This window comes from Rhincodon typus, chromosome 16, assembly GCF_021869965.1.
Source record: "Rhincodon typus isolate 14 chromosome 16, sRhiTyp1.1, whole genome shotgun sequence".
Lineage (NCBI taxonomy): Eukaryota > Metazoa > Chordata > Chondrichthyes > Orectolobiformes > Rhincodontidae > Rhincodon > Rhincodon typus.
The window spans coordinates 6,689,332-6,711,471 of record NC_063347.1 but is presented as its reverse complement, the minus strand read 5'-3'; the positions used below and the strand labels follow the sequence as shown (position 1 = coordinate 6,711,471).

The following is a 22,140-nucleotide window of genomic DNA, read 5'->3' as shown; positions in this document are numbered from 1 at the left end:
CTGACGTTTCGGGAAGGGTCTAGGCCTGAAACGTCAGCCTTTCTGCTCCTATGGTGCTGCTTGGCCTGCTGTGTTCATCCAGCCCTGCACCTTGTTGTCTCGGATTCTCCAGCATCTGCAGTTCCTACTATCTCTGCAGTTTTCTGTAACTGAGTACAAAAGTGTACAATTGAATGAGTGTTTAGTCCAGACATCTGCACTCCACTTAGAGTTTTGTTTTCCAAAGAAATAGATCCAAATCCTGACCTCCTTTATTGATACTTAAGAATTCTGGGAATCATTGTGGTTATTTATGCGAGGTGCCTTTGGTGAGAAAGCACAAATGGTTGTGAGCTGAAGCAGCACCCACTCCTGGAGTGTATGCTGCATGTGGTGCTGCTACATTTTCCCTTAAAGATTTATTTTAATTTTCCCAGTCAATGTTTGGGTTTGCTTGTGCTCTGCAGAAGTACAACTCTTTTTCAATTCTGGAATCCAAATTTGCTTTTTTAAATTGCTGGACTTTTGAGAGAAGGGTTTGTTGAACCAACAGGGTATTAATTGGTTGCTTTGTTGTTCTCTCAGCCGTGACAATCCTCTATTTGACTTCATTGAGAACTGCATGAGGAACAAGCATGAGATGGTTGTCTATGAAGCAGCCTCTGCCATTGTCAACTTGCCAAACTGTACAGCTAAAGAACTGGCTCCTGCTGTGTCTGGTAAGTGTGTGAAAGCAAAGAAAAATGGTTTGAATAAATATTGTAAAGGTGGAAATGCTTTAAGAATAACTTCCGTGCTGGCTCAGTGATTGAAATGTTGACCCTCTTAGCAAAGCTAAGTAGCTTACAATCAAGAGGAAAATGAGGAGGCCTCCCAGTTGTTCACTCCATCAAAACGGACCTGAAAAAGCTAACCAAGCAATCTGCATCCTCCAGTGTGCCTATACAGCTAGTGATTCACTTTCTTGACAATAATAAGAATTTGTGTTTTAATGTAGTAAAAAAATCGTGATAGGTTCAACAAGCAGAAGAAAATTTTTTTAAATGTTTTAGGATGGGTAACCAAAACCTCAATCAAGGAACTTTTAAGGAAAAACAGAAGTGCAGTGGTTTTAGGGAAGGAATGCCAGCACTTAGGAGAGCTAAATGCATGGCTGCCAGCATTGACGCAAAGAGGTTGGAGGACGGACAAAAAATCAAGAGTTGGAAGAGCATCGAGTTCTCGCAGGGTTGGAGGATACAATAGAAGCTACGCAGAGCAAAGCAATGGGCTAAGATATCTACGACCCTAAAGTATCACAGAGGTTGATAGCCCATTACCTGAAGAACTATGGGCAAATTCTGCGTTGTACTATGCAAACTATCCCATATTGCTCTATTTTTATTACTTTTTTTCCAAAATTTCTTGGTTGCCTTACGAACTTTGGATTGTTGCATATTACCGTCACACAACCCTACACAAACCATATGTGTGATTAGGTTTAAGTTAAGGTTAGCAACATTTTGATGACTTGTATGGCAGTGGGATGCAGTCATTTTTGCTTTTTACGTGGTCTTTGATTTTGATCTTTTTTTCTCCCTGCAGTGCTACAGTTGTTCTGTAGTTCGCCTAAGGCAGCCCTGCGATATGCAGCAGTGAGGACACTCAATAAGGTAAGAGGAGATTTGAAGGGTGATGCTAGATTTTAGCATTTTGGCATGAAAATTTTCTTTATGCTGAGTGGGTAACACCAGTGATGGGAACCTGTAGTTGTGGAGACATACTGGAACAAAGGAGGCTAAACAGGAGATTTTTAAAAGAAAAATTTCTTTCAAATTATGCAAAGATTTCATTAATTGTTTCCTGGTATTTGAATTCAGTGATGCGGTGCCTGCTAAATAAAACGCGAGAAAAAGTCTGTACACTATGGGGTGTTGGGGCACATAGTGCTTTCCCACTGAGTAATTGAGGCAGAGATTGTTGCTTCTTTATAATGGAAGAATAGATAAATAATAGAATGGAATGATCAACTACGGGGAATGAGGACGACAGTGAGATTAGTTATCAATTGCTGTAACAAGCTGGTGGTCATTGACTTTCTGAACTAAAGCCATCCCGGAGTGGTTACTCCTATCATAGCTAATGATTAGTGTCATAAAACAATATTCTGAAGTTATTAATTTCACATCCTATGCTTTTCAGCAAGCAATTGTTTATTTTTGTAATGCATTTCCCTAACTGTATGACATTTTAAAGTCATTGAAGCACTTTGAGGCAGGCACTGCTGTAAAAATCGCAGCCTTCAAATTGTGAAGTGCAAGCTGTCCGATAAACAAGCTCTGAGATAGTGTTGGTGTTGATTGAGGAATCAATATTGCTCCATGATATTGGGAAACTTGCCCCCCGCCCCGCCATATATCATGAATAGACAGGACCCCAGTTTAACATCTCCTGAAGATATCGCTGCCTCAGTACTGCACTAAACTGTTGACCTGAAGTCTATGGGGTTTCAACCCTGTGCTTCTGACTTCCCTCAGCACTACACCCAAACATATTTTAGATGAGCAGAACAATTATAAGATTTTGAAGAATAAGATCTGCTGTAGGAAGGTCACAAAATGTCACCATGCTCTGGCGCCATCTTGAAAAATTTGAACAATGATTTTGTACAAAAATGCTAGTTAACTCAGTGATATTAAAGAACTGGAAAAACTTTAACAGCTGCAGAGATTCATTCTTTGAAAAGTTTTTGACTTCGGTAGTTTTCCTCTTTATGCTGGCCTTATTAAAGTGAAGAATGTGACAGTTCTGTACTTTGGAGACCTCAGTGGCAGAATTGAATGAAGTGTAGATGCTTTGTTTCAGTAATTCTCAAATAAATTTTTGGAAACCTCAGAAAAGTTGACAAGCCTGTCAAGTTTGTATCTTTTGATATTCAAATTCTTCTAACCCAGCAAAATTAAGCACGCTTTAAAATCTATATCATTGGCATGGGACATATTGCAGACATTGATCGCCCTTTGCATTAGCGAGTGTCATCTTAAATCTTAAAGGTAAACAGAAACGTAAGGGAGGAGCTGGCCAGAGTTGATTGGAAGGGGAGCCTAGCAGAGAAGACAGTGGAGCAGAAATGGCAGGAGTGTCTAGGCGTAATTTGGGAGGAACAGCAGAAACCCATCCCAAGGAAGAAGAAACATACTAAGGGGATGGCTAATAATGGAGGTCAGGGCGGAATGGTGGCTCAGTGGTTAGTACTGCTGCCTCACAGCGCCAGGAACCCGGGTTCAAATCCATCTTTGGGTGACTGTCTGTGTGGAGTTTGTACATTCTCCCTGTTTCTGCGTGGGTTTCCTCCGGTCGCTCCGGTTTCCTCCCACAGTCCAAAGACGTGCAGGCTAGGTGGATTGGCCATGCTAAATTGTCCCTAGTGTTCAGGAATATGTAGATTAGGGGGATGGGTCTAGGTGGGATGCTCTGAGAGTCAGTGTGGACTTGTTGGGCCAAAGGGCCTGTTTCCGCACTGTAGGGATTCTATGATAAAGCACACAGTGTGGTGAAGATTAATGGAAAGCCTTTAAAAACCAGCAGAAGACAATTAAAAAAGCAATGAGGAGTGAGAAGATGAAGCATGAGGGTAAAGATAACTAGCAACATAAAAGAAGATTACATGAGTTTTTTAGTTATCTACAAGGTAAGAGAGGCAAGAGTGGACTGCTGAAAAATGAGGCTAGAGAAATAGTAATGGGCAACAAAGAAACGGCAGAGAAACTGAATAGGTACTTTGAATTAGTCTTCATGGTAGAAATCACCAGTAGTATACCAGAATTTCAAGAGAGTTGGGGTGGGGTGGGTGGGGTGGGGTTGGGTCGGGGTGTGGGCAGAGGTGAGCATAGTGGCCATCATTAAGGAGAAAGTATTGGAGAAGCTAAAGTTTGAAGGTGGATAAATCACACAGACCAGATCAACTGGCCCCAGAGTTCTCGAGGAGATAGCTGAGGAGATTGTAAAGGTGATCTTTCAGGAATCACTATAGGCATGGAGGGTCCCAGAGGACAGGAAAATGGCTAATGTATCACCCCTGTTTAAGAAAGGAGGAGGGCCGAAGACAGGAAATTATAGGCAATTTCATTTGATCTTGTTGAGACTATAGGATTAAGAATGAGATTGTGGAGTACTAGGAAGTGCATGGTAACTTAGGGCTGAGTCAGCACGACTTCATCAAGGGGAGGTCATGCCTGACAAATCTGTTAGAATTCTCAAGATAATGAGCAAGGTACTAGAGAAAGGAGAGCCAGTGGATGAGATATATTTGGATTTCCAGAAGAACTTTGATAAGGTGCCAGACAGGAGGCTGCTAAATAAGACAAGGTCCCATGGTGTTAGGGGCAAGGTACTGGCATGGACAGAGGATTGGCTGAATGAGATAAAGTGGTCTTTTTCAGGGTAGCAGCCAGTGGCTAGTGGAGTTCTGCAGGGGACAGTATCAGAGCCACAATTAGTCACGTTATGCATTTACGATCTTGGTGAAGGAACCAAGGGTATTGTTGCTAAGTTTGCAGATGACACAGATGTAGATGAGGGGATGGGTAGTGTTGAGGAGGTGGGAAGGATTTGGACAGGCTAGGAGAGTGGGCAAAGGAGTGGCAGATGGAATACAACGCGGGAAAGTGAGATTATGCACTTTGGTAAGAAGCTTAAAGGCATAGATTATTTTCTAAAGGGGGGAAAGGCTTCGGAAATCTGAAGCACAAAGGGACTTGGGAGTACTAGTTCAGGATTCTCTTAAGGTTAATATGCTGGTTCACTTGACAGTTAGGAAGGCAAATGCAATGTTAGCATTTATTTCAAGAGGGCTGGAATGCAGGAGCAGAGATGTACTGCTGAGGCTGTATACAACTCTGGCCCGACTGCATCGAAATGAGCAGTTTTCGGCCCTGTATCTATGGAAAGATGTACTAACGTTGGAGGGGGTCCAGAAGAGGTTTGAAAGAATAATTCCAGGATGAAGGGATTGTCAAATGAGGACTTTGGGTCTGTACTCAATGGCATTTAAAAGGATGAGGATAGATCTGATTGAAACTCACAGAATACTGAGAGGCCTGGATAAAGTGGGTGTGGAGATGATGTTTCTACTAGTAGGAGAGACTAGGGCCTGAGGGGACAGCCTCAGAGTGAAATGATGACCTTTTAGAACTGAAATGACTTGTGGACACACAGTGTATAGCTGTAATGTAACCTCTTTTCCTTTATTTCTCTATTCTGTAACTAAGGATTGTACCTAGATGCTTTTGTACCTAAAATGGTGCTGTAAGTGGTGATTTATAAACTTTTCACTACTCATTTGAGTACGTGACAATAATTCAATTCAATTCCATTCGAGATGAGGAATTTCTTCAGCCAAGGAGTGGTTAATCTGTGGAATTCTTTGCTGCAGAAGACTGTGGAGGCCAAGTCATTGAGTGTATTTAAGACAGAGATAGTTGGTTATTGATTAGTAAGGGGATCAAGGGTTATGGGGAGAAGGCAGAAGATTGGGGTTGGCAAACATATCAGCCATGATTGAATGACAGAGCAGACTCAGCAGGCAAAACAGTCTAATTATGTTTTTATGCCTCATGGTCTTATCTCATGTAAATTTATTTTTCACAACTTATTAATCATGATCCTTGTGCTATCAGCTTATTAATTTCAAGGTATTCTATTTAGGTTTCATCTTGCATAACTTTTTAATGTTTTATGCTACAAAGTGTTGTAGTTAAACAGTCAACTTTAGGACCACAAAACCATACAGCGCAGGAGAAGGACATTCGGCCCAATGTGCCTGTTACAGCAATTTGCAAGTGCTAATTATTTAGTCCCATTCCCCTGCTGTTCCTCATGAGATTTCATGATGTTCTAGTGCTTCCTGGCAGTTCATCCTCGTCCACTTGAAATCAGTTCAGTTTTTTTGCAGTCTGCCCAATCATTGTCCATTCCTTTTACGGTATGGTGTGAAAGGAAAATCCTAAATTAGAAAACTGTTGATGGTCTAGTTGAATTTGTGGCAGGTCCTATTTAGTTGGAATTTTTCAACACGCATTCAATGTTAGTGACATTAATCGCTTTGGAGATCAGTGCGCTGATGAGTCCTTTTAAAGCAGCTGAACTGCTTGTTTTACAGGTGGCGATGAAACACCCGTCAGCTGTGACTGCATGCAACCTGGATCTGGAAAACCTGGTGACAGACTCGAACCGCAGCATTGCCACTCTCGCCATCACCACGCTGCTGAAAACGGGCAGTGAGAGCAGCATTGACCGCCTCATGAAGCAGATCTCCTCCTTTATGTCAGAAATCTCAGATGAGTTCAAGGTGATCGTTTCCACTTTCAAGTTCAATGATGGCACTCAGTAATTGCCTATTTCCAGTATTTTTGATAAATTCCCAGGCTTCCTTACCAGAGTTATATCATTTTGTTTTTGAAGAAAGGGATTTTCTTGTTTTACAAGGAATTTACAGTGCGGGAGTAGACCACTTGGACCAACCATAGTCTATATCGATGCTTATGCTCCGTATGAAGTCACCTTGTGTCCTACTGGATCTCGTCCTATTACCATAGCTTTCTATTATTTCCTCCACGTGCTTATCAAGCTGCATCATATATTTCCAACATGCCTATTTCAGTTAACCTATAAATTTATATATATATTATTTGATATATTTTTCATCCTCATTGCCAGTGTTACACATCATTGGGTTCCACCCCTCTGAAAAAGATGGTTCCCCTTTTTGGGCAGATCTAGAATAAGGGGTAATGAAAAATAAAAGATTGCCCATTTAATATAGAATTAAGGAAAGATGTCTTTCTCACAGAGCGTCATGACTTTTTGGAACACTCTTCCTCATAAAGTGCTGGATTGGTGGCCCTTGAATATTTTGAAGGAAGAGGTGGATAGATTTTCAATAAGCAAGGGGTGAAACATTGTCAGGAGTAGGTGGGAATGTGGAATATTCAGTTCAGTCAGGATCTTACTGAATGGTAAAGCAGGGTCCGAGACCTTACCGTATTCATAATTCATATGCATGCTTCAACCCTCTTAGCTCCCCATCTAAGAGACCTCATATGTCCACCAAAACTGTGAATATTGTACATGTGCGCACGCAGTCTTTCCAGCAGGGATCATTTGATGGAGGGCAAGAGCACCCCAAGATGATTATTCCTCCCTAACCAGGACTCTCAAGGTCAATTAAACTGTGTCCAGGCTGAAACCAGCTCATTCAGTGCAGGACTGAGTGTAGAGTGCCTTGTTCTACATTTTGTGGTAGTCAGAAGGATTTAGTTACCAGGCCACTAGGGGTATAGGTTATGCTTGATTTCAGAAATAAACAACAGTCTAGGGTTTGAGAGCATCCAGCAGGAGAGGGTTGGGACCGGGGAGTATTCAGCAGTGGACGGGCGGGACAGGGGAGCATCCAGCAATGGGATTGAGAGGATCAGCTTAGATATAGCTCTTGAACCCACAACTTTCTGACCTGCAAGTAGGCATGCTGTATGCTGAGTGACAGCTGACCACGTTAGGCACATCGCTGATTGTCCTGGCAGTTCCTCCGTAATGCTGAAGGTATTGGGTTTGATTCTTGGCGTCCTCTCTGGTTGGTTGTGAGTCATTTTGACCTGCTGCTGATCAGCTGCATTTCTTTACAGCCTCCCCCACCCTCTGCACACGTCCTGTGTCTGGCAGGTGTCAGTTTTATGAGATTGATTTTAGCTTGTTTTAAAAGAGCTTAATTTATGATTTAAAGAAAAGTTTAAAAAAAAAATGGGGAGAATACTCCTCTGGCTTGCTCTCTAAGATTCTTCCAATGATCTTTTGTTTAGGTGGTGGTGGTGCAGGCCATCAGTACTCTGTGCCAGAAATTTCCACGAAAGCACTCCGTGATGATGAACTTCCTATTCACCATGCTGCGAGAAGAGGTATGTTAATTTTAATTTAAGATCAAATAATTGAAAATTAACTTCCTTTGTAAATTAAAGGCCTGTTTTACAGTTACTTTTGTTAATGTTCTGGAGGATTTTGAGCAGAGTTTACAGCTGCCCTCCAAATGGGACGAAGTGGTGATTCCAGTTAGTTGGACGGCTGGTCTGTGATGCAGAGTGACGCAAAAAGTGCAGGTTCAATTCCTGCACTGGCTGAGATTACCATGAAGGTCCTTCATTCTCAACCTGTCCCTTGCCTTGAGGCATGGTGACCCTCGGGTTAAACCCACCACCGGTCATCTTTCTGTCTCTAACTTGAGATTAGCCCTATGATCCTCTGTGACTGTAAAGACTTGACTGCAATTGCTCAATGAACTTTGTAGGAATCTAAAGTTGAGAAGGAGAACTATTATGCTTGTATTGTTCTTTTGAAAAACCTGTCCAATTAGTCTGACTCCCTATAGACCTGCAATTTTTTTTCTTTTTTGTTTCAAGCATACATTCAATTACCTTTTGCAATTTACTGTTGCATCTGCTGCCATTGTTTCAAACAATGCCTTCCAGAACATTGTAACTCACTGCATTGTAAAACAAAAAAAATCTCCTCCTCCATTCGTTCCAGGTCAACTAACAATTATTATCAACTGATGTCCTCTGTTTAAAAATCGTCTGGCCAGTGAAATTGGTTTCCCAATGTGTCCTATAAAAATCCCCTCCCAAACTGAACACCTCTGTTCAATTTTTTTGTTCTCCTTGCCTAGTGTAAGGTTAATGTGACGTTTATGACGTGTTCAGAATTAGGTCCAAACTTGTGCATTTGAATAGACTCATGCTTATGAGATCAGGTGTCCAATCTATCTAGAAGGCAGCGTGATGGTATGATGCAGTAGCGTTCTGGGCAATTATTCCTCCGGCTTAAGCCATTGATGTCCCTTTTGCGTTCCCATTGTCGGCAAAGCTGTCCCAAGGTTGGTGTGGGAGGTATTGATAGGAAAGTAGAAACGTGCTCTGTGTGGATATGACTTATCCAGCAATAATTTAAATCATAAGTCATACAGTTAGCTCTTGCACTTGTGCCTTGAACTCGAGTGCATTGGTAGATTGTCGTGGGGAGACTCCTACTTGGCTGGTGTTTGGGGAATTTAAAACAAGAAACCAAAGAAAGAAACGAGAGGACTATTATAACACCGGTGGGGTAAAAACCTTTGTGAGGTGATTAGCCCGCAGTCCTGTTAACATTACATGGTATTCTGGCCTCTGCTAACTTAACAGAAATTTGATAAAGAAATTAATAAATCCTGTTAACCTAATATCCCACAGCAGCAATATTATTTAGCTTAAAAATACAGATAAAATTGGGTTCATCTCGTTGCTTGCATTGGGAATGTTATTCAAATGTATTTATAAATTGTGGAGTCTAGTTAGAGTCATACAGCACCGAAAAGGCCCTTCAGCCCATTGAATTTGTACTCACCTATCTACACTAAGTTATTGTACCTGGTTTTGTCCACAGCAGGTTCCTTCAGGACAGCAACAGGAAGTGTAATTTTTGTTTAAAATATGTGTTAAGATGTTTTTCCAAGGGTTGGTCAGTTTCCCTGTGAATCTAATTATTGAGAGAGCATCCGTAGCATAATTTAAAATAATATTGGTTAAGTACTAAAAAGATTGTGCTAAATGGGTATAGAGGAGATAGCTGTGAATGAAGAATGCACTAGCACGAGGCTCCAATTATTTCCTTCTGTGCTATAGTTGTTCCATGCTAAGATGCCATTTTCCCATATTATCATGCTCATGTTGCAAAAAATGAAGCCGATCGGGTGAAAATTGGACATCAGTGATATCCTTGTTCAGCCTGGGTTCAGTACACCACTTTGAATGTTTGTCCATACACGTGTTCATGGCGCTTTCAGAGAAGTGCCTCACAATATTAAATCTCTCTGCCTTCCAGGGATGGCCCCTCCCAAATTAGTTAATCAGCTGTTCAGCCATTACACAGCTAACAAATTGTGTGACTGTCTTTTGACTTTTGAGCAGTGAGGAATCTAAAGTTGGTTCATGTTCTGAATTCTGACATTCCCCTCAGGGTGGATTTGAGTACAAGCGTGCCATTGTGGAATGCATCATTTGTATAATTGAGGACAACCCAGAGAGCAAGGAGACGGGGCTGGCTCACCTTTGCGAATTCATTGAGGACTGCGAGTTCACAGTGCTCGCCACCCGGATCCTTCACCTGCTTGGGAGGGAAGGAGCCAGGACCCCCAACCCTTCCAAGTACATTCGCTTCATCTATAATCGGGTCATCCTGGAGAACGAAGAGGTCCGAGCAGGTTAGTTGCACTTTGTATCTGCTCACCAAAGATATTTCTTATGTAAAGTATGGGCCACAGAGTGCTCGACAAGGTGATAATCATGCAAGAATGTGGAGGAAGAAAGAAAGAAAGAAGCTGTGGTGGTGGTGGTTCTGGGGTTGGAGGTGGAGGAGGAAGCCAGCAGACTGCTGAGGATGAGTTATTAGTGGGCTTTTGAAGGCAAGCAAAGGAGTATAAGAATAAGTGTATCTGGAGGTAAGTGAATCATCTTGTGGTTGGGGTGGCTCGTTGAGCTGGCTTGTTGTTCTGCAGATGTTTCATTACGCTGCTGGGTAACATCATCAGTGCAGTCTCCGACTTCATCCCCATACTATTTATCTTCCTTCCAGTTTAAAACAATGGAAGCCATGTGGCTGGATCTTTCCCTGGCTGACACTGACAAGATGGCATCTGTTGGTCATCTCTAGTTGCCCTGAAAATGGGTTGGTGAGCTCTTGCAAGCCACTGCAATCCTTAAGGGGCTTTATAGAGAATTCCAGACTGTTGACCCTGAGACATTGAAGGAATGGCATTTGTGTCCAAAGAATCATTTGAAATTTGAATGGGGGATCTTGGATGGTGATCCCATATCCTTGACCCCTGTCCATTCTCAGTCATAGAGGTGAAATTTGGAGCCCAAAATGAAATGATATGTCCTAGTATAAGCATGCTATTGAAGAGGTAAGTGCACAGTACAGCTAACTATTGTTACCGACGAGGTGTGAAAACAATAAGCAGGTACACAGTGGACGTCACTGTCTGTTCAATATAATTTTATCTACCGGACTGTATACTTTGAAGGAGGTCTAATTGAATGGTGGAACTGGGTAGAAGGGCGGATTGACCTACTCCTTTAGTGTACCTTAGTTGTGTGGTCCCTTACAAATTATGCTTAGTGATTTATGCTGTGCATCTTATTGATTATGCACAGTATAATAAAACTGCTGTGGTGACGTGAGATTGGATATTGAGTCCAGCAGCAGGACTGACTAGCCAACTTGCCTTGTCCCGGATCTTTTCAGTTTAGGCAAAGAGCAGGTGCGGGAATTCCTGTGAATGTCAGTGAAATCTGCAATATAAATCACAGTGGTAAAATTCAAGGGCAATTGCATTTGCTCAAATGTTGAAGCTGGAGTGCTGAATTTTACCTTCATTGCACCTGTGCACTTAAGGTGCTTTCAAACCGCACACCTGGCAGGATTTCACATCCACGTTACAGAATTGTATTTCTTTGTTTCTAACATTTTTGCAGCTGCTGTGAGTGCCTTGGCAAAGTTTGGAGCCCAGAATGAAGAGATGTATCCCAGTGTAAGTGTGCTATTGAAGAGGTAAGTGCACAGTACAGCTAACTGTTATTACCAAGGCAATGTGAATATAATGATGCAATGAACAGATACACAGGAGGTCTAATTGAATCTCGGAACTGGGTGGAAGGGCTGAATGCTCTACTCCTGTCTCTTTCCTAATGTCGGGTGTACTGTCCTGTTCATCCTCCCCAAAAATAATTTACTCACACTGTGTAAGCATAGAGTCAGAGAGAGCAAGCAAACCATTCAGTGTAAATTTACTGATCTCTGAGAATATAGTGGAATATTTCCAGCATGTTCAGAAATACAGCATCAGCTTCACAGATATTTAAAGGTCTGATGCAAGTGCTTCTATTCTAATAGTGACTTTGTTGTATTCACTTGGATCCATCCTATTCTCTGGTGGTTTTCTATATGGCTGACTATTCAGATTAAAATTTGTGGAGCTAAGCTTGCTTGTAATTAGAAACAACAGTATTTTTAGGGGAAGAAGAGGAAGAAAAATGAGAGATTGCTCCTTGCAGTTTCTCATCTGGCGGCTGATGATCTCTGGCAAGGAGGGATGCTTTAACAGTAAAGAGAAATGAAAATCACTGGCTTTTTGGTCCTGTTTTTGATGCAGTGACCACTAGCTGGAGTGCACAGATGTGACAGCATTGTAGTTCTGTTACTGGACTAGTTATCTGGAAGTCTGCATTAGTCAACTATCGACATGAGTTCAAATTCCACTATGTTATTTGGAGAATTTCAATTTGATTACTTAAATAAATTTAGAATTAAAAAACATACCTACTGAGTTGTCAGAACAAACCATCAAGTTCACTAATACTGCCCATATCTCAACACCTATCATCCCTGTATTTGCTGTCTTACATTGGCTTACAGCTGAGAAATTTCTTGATTTTAAAATTCTTATCCTTGTTTCCAAATCCCTCCAGGGCCTTGCTCCTTCCTGTCTCTATGATCTCCTCCAGTCTAACAACCTCTGAGATATCTTCATTCCTCTAATTTTTAAGTTATTTACCTAATTAATTTTTAAGTGTTTTAATTGCACCATCATTGGTGACTGCACCTTCAGTTCCCTAGGCCCTTGGTTTTGGAGTTTGTTTCCTGCAACTCTACACCTTGCTTTCTTTCAGGCAAACCTTAAAAACCTACTTCTAGTCACACGTTTGGTCTTCTGACCTAATATTCCCTGTGTGGCTTGACTTCATATTTTGTTTTGAAATGCTCCTGTGAAGTGCCTTGGGTTGTTTTATTACTTTAGAGGGGCTACATAAATATAATTTGTTGTAACAGGTGAAACTTTAAGGAGGGAAGTCTGTGACCTTAGGCCACTCAGTTGTATCAAAACTGTTACGAGAAACTATAATCCACGCAACATGGTTTAAGAAGGTAACTACATCTTTTCATGGCACTGAGGAAAGTGTAATAAATGCTTGCCTTTTCAGCAGTGCTTCTAGAAAAAGAGTATTGGGTAAAAAGAGGATTGAGCTTAGCTGTAAAAGGAAAGACGTGTGTGTATATATATGTATATTAAAAACAAATATATATAGCATTTTGCACAATCCCAGAACATCCCAAAGTGCTTTACAGTCAATGAAGTACTTTTAAAGTGTGGTTGCTGTTGTAATGTAGGAATCCCACAGAGAGTATGCAGCAAGCTACCACAAGAGGAATTAATGAAATGACCAAAACATTTGCTTTAGCTATTGATTGAGAGGCAGTGGGCACGTTTAAACTAGGGAGGCAGTGGCATTGTGGTAATGTGACTGGACTAGTAATCCAGAGCCTCAGGATAATATTTGGGGGACATGGGTTCAATTGCAATCATAGCAGATGGTGAAATTGGAATTCAATAAAAGCTGGAATTAAAAGCTAGTCCAATGCAACCATTTAAGCAATGTTGATATTTTTAAAAAAAACAAAGTCTGTTTGCCAATATCCTTTCCTTTTAGGAAAGGATCCGAATCTGGTTTGGTTTACAGAAGGGGTGAAAGAAAGGGGTGAGCTGAGTTATGAAGAAGGGTCACTGGACCTGAAATATTAACTCTGCTTTCTCTCCACAGATGCTGCCACTCCTGCTGAGTTTTTTTCCAGCAATTTCTGATTTTGTTTCTGGGCCGAGTTATGTTTTACAAAGGGAGGTTCACTTGGGTAGAGTCCAGGAAGGGTAAGCAAAACTGAATTCAGTAGATTATGAGGAGCATAACTCTGACTTTTAAATGTTGATGTGTTATGACTGTAACCGCAGGCAGAAAAATCACATGTTTGCAGCAAAGCTCACCCATCTGCAATCAACAACACCTCAAAATGTACTTGCACATTTTAAGAGTGTTTATTGGAGAAGGCTTTTAACAACCTGGCGCCTAGGATTGCTGTGAGTGCCTAACATTGGTGTTAGAAAGCACTGATGGTTACCCATCAGATCATTTATACAATGTCACTGTCAACTGCTTTTTAAAAAGTATATTTGATTTGATTTCTTAGTGAATTGCTGAAGGTAAAAGCATAAGGCTATGAACCTGCTGTTTATTAAAGCATTATAAAGTACAGTTCTTCTGAAATAAGATTTTTTTCTAGGCTGATATTCCCTATGCTGCCCTGTTAGAGGCACGGGACTTCAGGTGAATTATTAAACCAAAGCTCCACTTACCTTGCTCTAGTGGATGTGAAAGATCTGTGGCACTATCAGTGGGTTCTCCCTGGTACCTTGGCCAATATTTACCTCTACAATAACGCCAGAGTAATAGAAAACAGATTGCCTGTCTATATATTTGATTGATGTTTGTGGGATATTTGCTGTGTGCAAATTATTTCCTGCATTACGGCACTGACTAACTTCCAAAAGCACTTTTCAACCAGTTAGGTATATCCTGAATAATTTTTAAATTCATTTTTGCGGGATGTGAGCGTCACTGGCGGGGCCAGCATTTATTGCGCATTCCCAGTTGCCCCTTGAGAAGGTGGTGGTGAGCTGCCTTCTTGAACCGCTGTATTCCATGTGCTGTGAGTTGACCCACAATGCCATTAGAGAGGGAATTCCAGGATTTTAACCCAGCGACAGTGAATGAACGGTGATACATTTCCAAGTCAGGATGGTGGGTGGCTTGGAGGAGAACTTGCAGGGGTGTTCCCGTATATCTGCTGCCCTTGTCATTCTAGATGGATGTGGTTGTGGGTTTGGAAGGTGCTGTCTGAGGATCTTTGGTGACTTTCTGCAGTGCATCTTGTAGACCGAACACACTGCTGCCACTGAGCGTCGATGGTGGAGGCTTGTGGATGCAGTACCAGTCAAGCGGGCTGCTTTGGCCTGGCTGGTATCGAGCTTCTTGAGTGTTGTTAGAACTGCACTCATCCAGGCAAGTGGGGAGTATTCCATCACACTCCTGTCCTGTGCCTTGTAGATGGAGGACAGGCTTTGGGGAGTCAGGAAGTGAGTTACTCGCTGCAGTATTCCTAGCCTTTGACCTGCTCTTGAAGCCACTGCACTTATAAGGTGAGTCCAGTTAAGTTGCTGATCAGTGTTAACTCCCAGGTTGTTGATAGTGGAGGGATTTAGTGATGCTAACACCATTGAATGTCAAGGGGTTGTGGTTAGATTGTCTCTTATTGGTGATGGTCGCAGCTTCGCATTTGTGTGGCACGAGTGTCACTTGCCACTTGTCAGCCCAAGCCTGGATATTGTCCACATCTTGTTGCAATTGGACACGGACTGCTTCAGTGTCTGAGGAGTCACAAATGGTGCTAAACATTGTGCAATCATTGGTGAACATCCCCACTTCTGAGCTTATGATGGAGGGAAGGTCATTGATGAAGCAGCTATGGTTGGGCCGAGGACTCCACCCTGAAGAACGACTGCAGAGATGTCCTGGAGCTGAAATGACTGACATCCAACAACCACGACCATCTTCCTATGTGTTAGGTATGATTCTAACCACCAGAGAGATTTGCCCGTAATACCCATTGGTTCCAGTTTTGCTAGGGCTCCGTGATGCTGCACTTGGTCGAATGCAGCCTGGATGCCAAGGCTGTCACTCTCACCTCACCTCTGGAATTCAGCTCTTTTGCCCATGTTTGAACCAAGTCTGTACTGAGGTCAGGAGCTGAGTGACCCTGATGGAACCCAAAGTGGGCATCACTGAGCAGGTTATTGCTGAGCAGGTGCTGTTTGATAGCACTGTTAGTGACACCTTCCATCACTTTACTGATGATCGAGAATAGACTGATGGGGCGGTAATTGGCCGAGTTGGATTTGTCCTGCTTTTTATGTACAGGACATACTTGGGCAATTTTCCACATTGTCATGTAGATACCAGTGCTGTAACTGTACTGGAACAGCTCGACTAGGGGAGCAGCAGGTTCTGGAAATCCATGAAAGGTGCTATATAAATGCAAGTCCATTTTCCTCTGAAGTTCATTAAAATCTGCCACATTGGATCTCTTGACTATTGGGTTCTTATGTCAACAACGTAGTAGCTAAGATTGTACAACTCCCTGAGAAGTCCTGAGATAATTCTGTTTTATCAAACTGTAGGTAAACGTACAGCCAGCTGCACAGGCTGCATGCCTTTAGCTGGGAGTCCTGCCCTAGACTTTACTTCCCCTTTTAAGGTTCCCAAACACAATGCTAAGAGAAAAGCATGGCAGACATTTTAAAATCTGTACACTTAAAATATTTTTTGTATTAGAAATGGTCTTGGCTATTTCTGTTTACTGTGGGGGGATTTGCCTATGTAAAAGTGGTGACTACAGTTCAAAGTAATTCATTGACTGTTAAGTGCTTTGGGTCATCTCATAGGCTTATAAATACAAGTCTGCTTGTTCTCTCAATAAACCTTGATGCTGTGAAAGTTACTGATTTATATTCAATCTGGAGAGGTCGAAATTTTTGTATGATCATTTTAAATGTTCTGCTTTGAAAGCTGTTGCTAAATTGCTCTGTATTCCAATTTAATGAATTGGTTTTTCAATTAAATGTCAGGAATTATTTTAAAAGGTTTAATGACTGTGTTAAACAGATTTGAGTGGCAATTTTATGAGCGTGTTAACCAGTATATTGAATTAGCACTCAGAATTTTAACCTGGAAGGATCAGTCTTTGGATTTCCCAGCATCGTAACTTATTTAAAAGGCTAATAATTCTAATTCTGAAGAGAGAAATCTATCTTGCCAGCAAAAGGACTCTGTATTAACACGGGTTTGGACTGATGCGAAATTTGTGGCGCTATCATTTGAATTTACAAGGTTCTACCAGCACCTCCTATTCCCATACCTCAGGAACCTTACTGTTTTCCATTCTCGGTGTGGGGTTCTGATCCCCATGGCGTTGCCAAGGGAAATTGCAGAACAGAGATCAGGCACTTCCCAACAGGGAACCGCTGAAACACCTTGTAAGGAAAGCTTTAATTAATTATGTTACAATTAGATTTTAAGTGACCTCCCATCAGCAAAAAGGCTGGAGAAACTGGGCTTGTTCTCCTTGGAATACACCACTTCAAGGAGAGATTTGATGTGGAGGTGCCGGTGTTGGACTGGGGTGGACAAGGTCAGAAATCACACGACAGCAGGTTATAGTCCAACAGGTTTATTTGAAAACACCAGCCTTCAGAGTCTCAGTGCTTCTTCAGGTGCTAGTCACCTGAGGTGTTCAAAGTCTTGAAGGGTTTAGGGTTTTGACAGAATAAATAAGGAGCAACTGTTTCCATTGCTGAAAGGATTGGTAACCAGGGGATACAGATATAAGGGAATTGGCAAAACATGAGAAAAATGTTCTTTCCCCACAATGAGATATGGTATCTGCAATTGATTGATTGTAAGAATAGTGGAAACAGATTAAATAGTAACCTACAAATAGAAATTGGGTAAATACTTGAAGGGGGAGATTTGCCAGTTCAGGGGCTAGAGTGGGGCAGTGACTAATTAGGAAAAGCTCTTTCAAAGAACCTTTTGAAGATTAGATGAGCCAGCTGCAATGTTTTATAATTCTATGATTATTTAGTAAAAGCAGTTGCTGTTCATGCATTTGTAGCTTATGCTCAACTGATAAAGACATTCTGCAGATCCCATAATCTGTGCATGCTTGTTCACCCCAAGAACTCCCGAGCTCTTGCAGCTCTGAGATTATTGACAGGTTCCTGGTGCCAGATATTCAGAAACTTAAAACTTCATTAGTTCTGACAGCTAACTCCTCCTCAGGGCACTTGCACAAATCCTGTGACTGCCTTGAATTAGAGCTACAGAGTGATTCTGTAGTTATTGTAGCTAATTGAATAAGCTAAGATGGAAAAATGCAAATTCATACATAACAAAGTGAAAGCAAGGCTAAAAACATGGGCGTTAGAACCAATTCTTCAAATTTACCAAAGCTTAATGACTAGTAATCCTTATATCTTGAACTGTAACTCATGGTGCACATTTCTGCAGAATTCATATGTGTGAAAATATGTGGTTGTTGTTATTATTAATAGCTGTCATTGTATATTCTATTCTTACAAAAGGCAATAAAGACCTTTGAACCAGGAATGAGAGAGGGCTGCCCTAGGAGGAGGGATTAAATAGAATAGATCTATATTCTCTGAAGTTGAGAATAATCAGAGGTAATCTAATTGAAACATGCAAAATTATTTTGAGGGTTTTACAGAAAAAACGCAATCCTGAGTTTGGAGCAAGCGATCGTAGTTTGCTCAAGGGGACTCCATTTAGGACTGAGATGTGAAGAAATTTCCTTACTGTGGGTTGCAGATCTTTGGAACTCACTACCTCAGAGGGTTGTAGATGCACACTTCAATGAGATGTTGGAGCTGAGATTGGTAGATCAAGGAGAATCTCAAGATATAGAGATTAAGTTGATGATCAGCCAACATTTTATTGAGTGGCAGAGCAGGCTGAACAGCCTGATTGACCTACTCCTATTGCATTCTTAGCCCTGTTATCTTGAGAAATTGCTAGAACCTTTAAGTAAGAACATACATTTCTGGACAATGTTCCAGATTACTATTGCCTCGTTTTACTATTTGTGAGGCTATGTAACCTGCCCAACCCTCTTTGCTAGGCTAGTAATGCAGGGTTTGACTGGAATAGTTCACTCACTTTCTGTATAGCTTTGAAAATCTTAAGGTTGCTTTTTGTTACTCTGGAGTTTAATTTATGCTGATTAAAGAGTCTGTAACTAATGTTAGCAGGCAAACCGGTAGGGCCTTTAGATAGGAAAGGACTGAATATTGAAAATCCCTAGTTGTAGGATAGTTATCACCATAGTTATCAAGCATTGAGTGACTTTGATAAAAGCAAAATAGTTGAAGAAGGGTTATATTGGACTCAACATTAACTCTGTTTCACTCTCCACAGATGCTGTCCAATCTGCTGAGTTTCTCCAGCAATTTCTGTTTTCATTGAGTGACTTTGATTATTTTTCAAGTAAACAATTCTAGGTTTTTGTTTTGCTTCCATCTAAAACTGCTCTGTGGTGCCACCCCCACATTGCTCCCATTGTAGTTCCCAGTGCTAGCAGTACAGTTGCCATTTCTGGTTGGCATGTTCCAGGAGGTTTTACTACATGATCTAATTGCCTCATGAGAAACAAGAGTAGACAAAGGCTATTTGGCCCTTAAGGCTGTTCTGCTGTTCGTTAAGTTGCTTGGCCTCAACTCCACTTGCCTGCCTGCTTCTTATAACCTTTGGCTCCCCTATAGTTCAAAAACCTGTATATCTCAGCTTCGAAAAGTTCAATGAGTCAGGTTCAACATCTAGTGGGCTAGAGAATTAAAAAGACATAACAACCTTCTGAGAAAAGAATTTGCCCCTCATCTGTATCTTAAATGGGCAACCTGTTAACTATGAGATTGTTCTAGATTTCCCTCATGAGAGGAAACGTCCTCTCAGCACCTATCCTGTCAAGTCCCCTCAGTCTTCTATCTTGTATGTATAACCTCATGCTCCTGCCATAGGCACGATGCACTGCCTTCCCCTGGTCAATTGGAAAGACTTTGTCACACAATTGGATGATTCCTCACATCATTTGCAACAGCCTTTTTCGCATTTACAACACTTTTTACAACCAATATGCAGAGTTGTTCAAAGAAATATTGAAAGCAAGAATAATTTCCCTGCATGATTTAATACTCCTATGATTAATTTTTCTCCTGGATTGCTTGCCCTGGTGTCTCGGAAATTAATCTTCAATTCCTTGAGACACTATTCTAATCCTGCAGGATTGGCAAACCCCAGTTAGCAGTCACTTTCCAGCAATCCTGCTAGTGATATCATAGCTGGAGGAGGGAGTATTTGAAAGAAGGGCTGATTCAATCTGAAAGGTTTCCAATAGAAATGACAATTAGCTTACTTTTTCAAAGTACCAGCACCAGCACCTTTCTGCTCCGTTGGTTAAGATTTTAAACCAGGGAATTTTTACCTTTGTTTAAATTTCTGCACTGTTGCAAAATGTAAATGTTATGGACCTGACCAAATCCCCTCAAAAAATATTAAGATAGCCTAGACTCTAACTTATTTTAAAAGTTAAATGCCAGGCATTGCATTCCAGATGCAATTTGACTGGTCAAACTACCAGTCTTGAAGCAAAACATACTTTATTCATACACTATAGTTTAAAAAAAACAAAAGAAAGAAGAAATTGGAATAACGTAACTCTACTGAAATCTTAACAGAATAATAGATTATTTAACTACTAAACAGTAGCTGTTCCAATGCAGTAGCATCCCATAAACACACACCTGGCAAATTCAGTAAAATGGATTGTATCACATGCAATTCTAGCAGCAGAAAGAGAAGCCCAGCTTTTAGCTGTAACAGAGAAAGGAAAAACAGCTTCTACATCCAGCTTCAAGACCCCAGCAGCAACTGCTACTGAAAAACTAAAACTAAAAATCCTGGCTTTGAGGGAGCTTGACTCCACCCATTTATTGTTCCAACTTTCAAAACAAATCCAAAGCCTCACAAACTGTTTATTTGATTCAAGTAGATGGTTCATCACCTCTGTCGTAAAACCTCTTTTCCAAAATGAACGAGGACAAAACACACCTCTTAAAACCATAGTATTGTCTCAAAATGATTCCGAAATTAGTTTAAAATGCTTACACTTAAATATTTTATGCTACACATGCACTCATAGCAGTCCAAAGTCACAGCCTCCATGTCTTTGTCCTCAACTGAATCAGTGTAAATTTCTAGTCTACAGCCTAGAAGCATACAACACGGAGTTTATTTGGTCCAACCAGCCTATGCTAGCTCACTGAAAGCACTATGAACGAAATACCCACCCCTGTTCTTTTCCCAGAGCCCAGCAAAATGATTTTCTTCCGTTTATCTAATTTGCTTTCGAAGGCTATCATTGAATTTGGTTCCTCCACCCATCCAGATCATCATAACTCAGTGTAAAGGTTTTCCTGCACTTGCCCCAGGTTCTTGAAGCAATTACCTGTAAATCTGTGCCTTCTAGTTACCGATCCTCCTGCCATTAAAAGTTTTAATGTAACGTTGTATATTTTGCACAGATGTATGATGGATGACGACAATGAGGTACGAGACCGGGCCACTTTCTACCTGAGTGTGCTGGAGCAGAAACAAAAGGCACTGAACTCTGCTTATATCCTCAATGGTAAGGAGCGTCATATGTGTCAGTTCCTGTATTGATTGTGTTCATTCTGTGTTGAATCTGATCATTCAAACTGTAACAGGTCTCATGTTAATTGAAATACCTAAGAGCTGAGTTTGGTTGCACTGCCCCAGATGGGCAGCGCTTGCACTTCCTTAATTAAGTTAGTAACAGGTGATTTGGTGGAGGTTTTATTTATATAAAAATAATGGGTTCTTGTGGTGCAGTAGTAGTACCCCTACTCCTGAGCCTGGAGACCCACGTTCAAGTCCTACCTGCTCCAGACGGTGTGTAATAATATCTCTGAACAGGTTGATTAGAAAATATCTACAAGATTCTTAAAGGACTTGACACGGTGGAACCAGAAAGGTTGTTTCCCTTTGGATTAGGATTAAGATTAGGTTTATCTTTATTTTCAATTGTTCAAATGAGTACAAGTGAAAAGTTTACAAGTCTCCACTTATGGCGCCATCTTAGGCACAAGGTACCTGGTACAAGTACTTAAATATAAGTTCTTAGGGAAAAGAAAATAGAAAAATATAAAGTCCAGCATTATAGATCACAACCTTGTGAAAGAGTCTAGGAACAGAGGGCATAATCTCAGAATGAGGATCGCTCATTTAAGACAGTGATGAGGAGGAATTTCTTCTCTGAGTAGTGAATCTGTGGAATTCTTTACCACAGAGGGCTGTCGAGGTTGGGTTGTTAAGAATATTCAAGGCCGAAATAGACAGATTTTTAATCCGTAAGGGAATCAGCGGTTATGAGAAAAAGGCAGGACAGGGGAGTCAAGGGTCATTAGATCAGCCATGATCTTAGCAAATGGCAGCGCAGACTCGATAGGCTGAACGGCCTACTTCTGTTCCTTCATCTTATGGTCTTAAAGTGGAGTGATGAGAAGCGACTGGTTGAGCTGGATGAACACAGCAGGCCAAGCAGCATCATAGGAGCAGAAAG

General features: G+C 41.2%; 1 protein-coding gene across 1 annotated transcript in view; it reads left to right on the top strand.

The window, feature by feature from the left end:
* The window catches only part of LOC109922450 (coatomer subunit gamma-1), a 59,527-nt gene that overhangs the window by 26,038 nt on the left and 11,349 nt on the right, over positions 1–22,140 (top strand). The window contains exons 10-16 of the mRNA XM_048606676.1: positions 565–698; positions 1,564–1,631; positions 6,119–6,307; positions 7,815–7,910; positions 10,000–10,243; positions 11,517–11,592; positions 21,083–21,186. Coding sequence (XP_048462633.1) covers positions 565–698; positions 1,564–1,631; positions 6,119–6,307; positions 7,815–7,910; positions 10,000–10,243; positions 11,517–11,592; positions 21,083–21,186 — 911 coding nt within the window. The remainder of the gene's footprint in view (positions 1–564; positions 699–1,563; positions 1,632–6,118; positions 6,308–7,814; positions 7,911–9,999; positions 10,244–11,516; positions 11,593–21,082; positions 21,187–22,140) is intronic.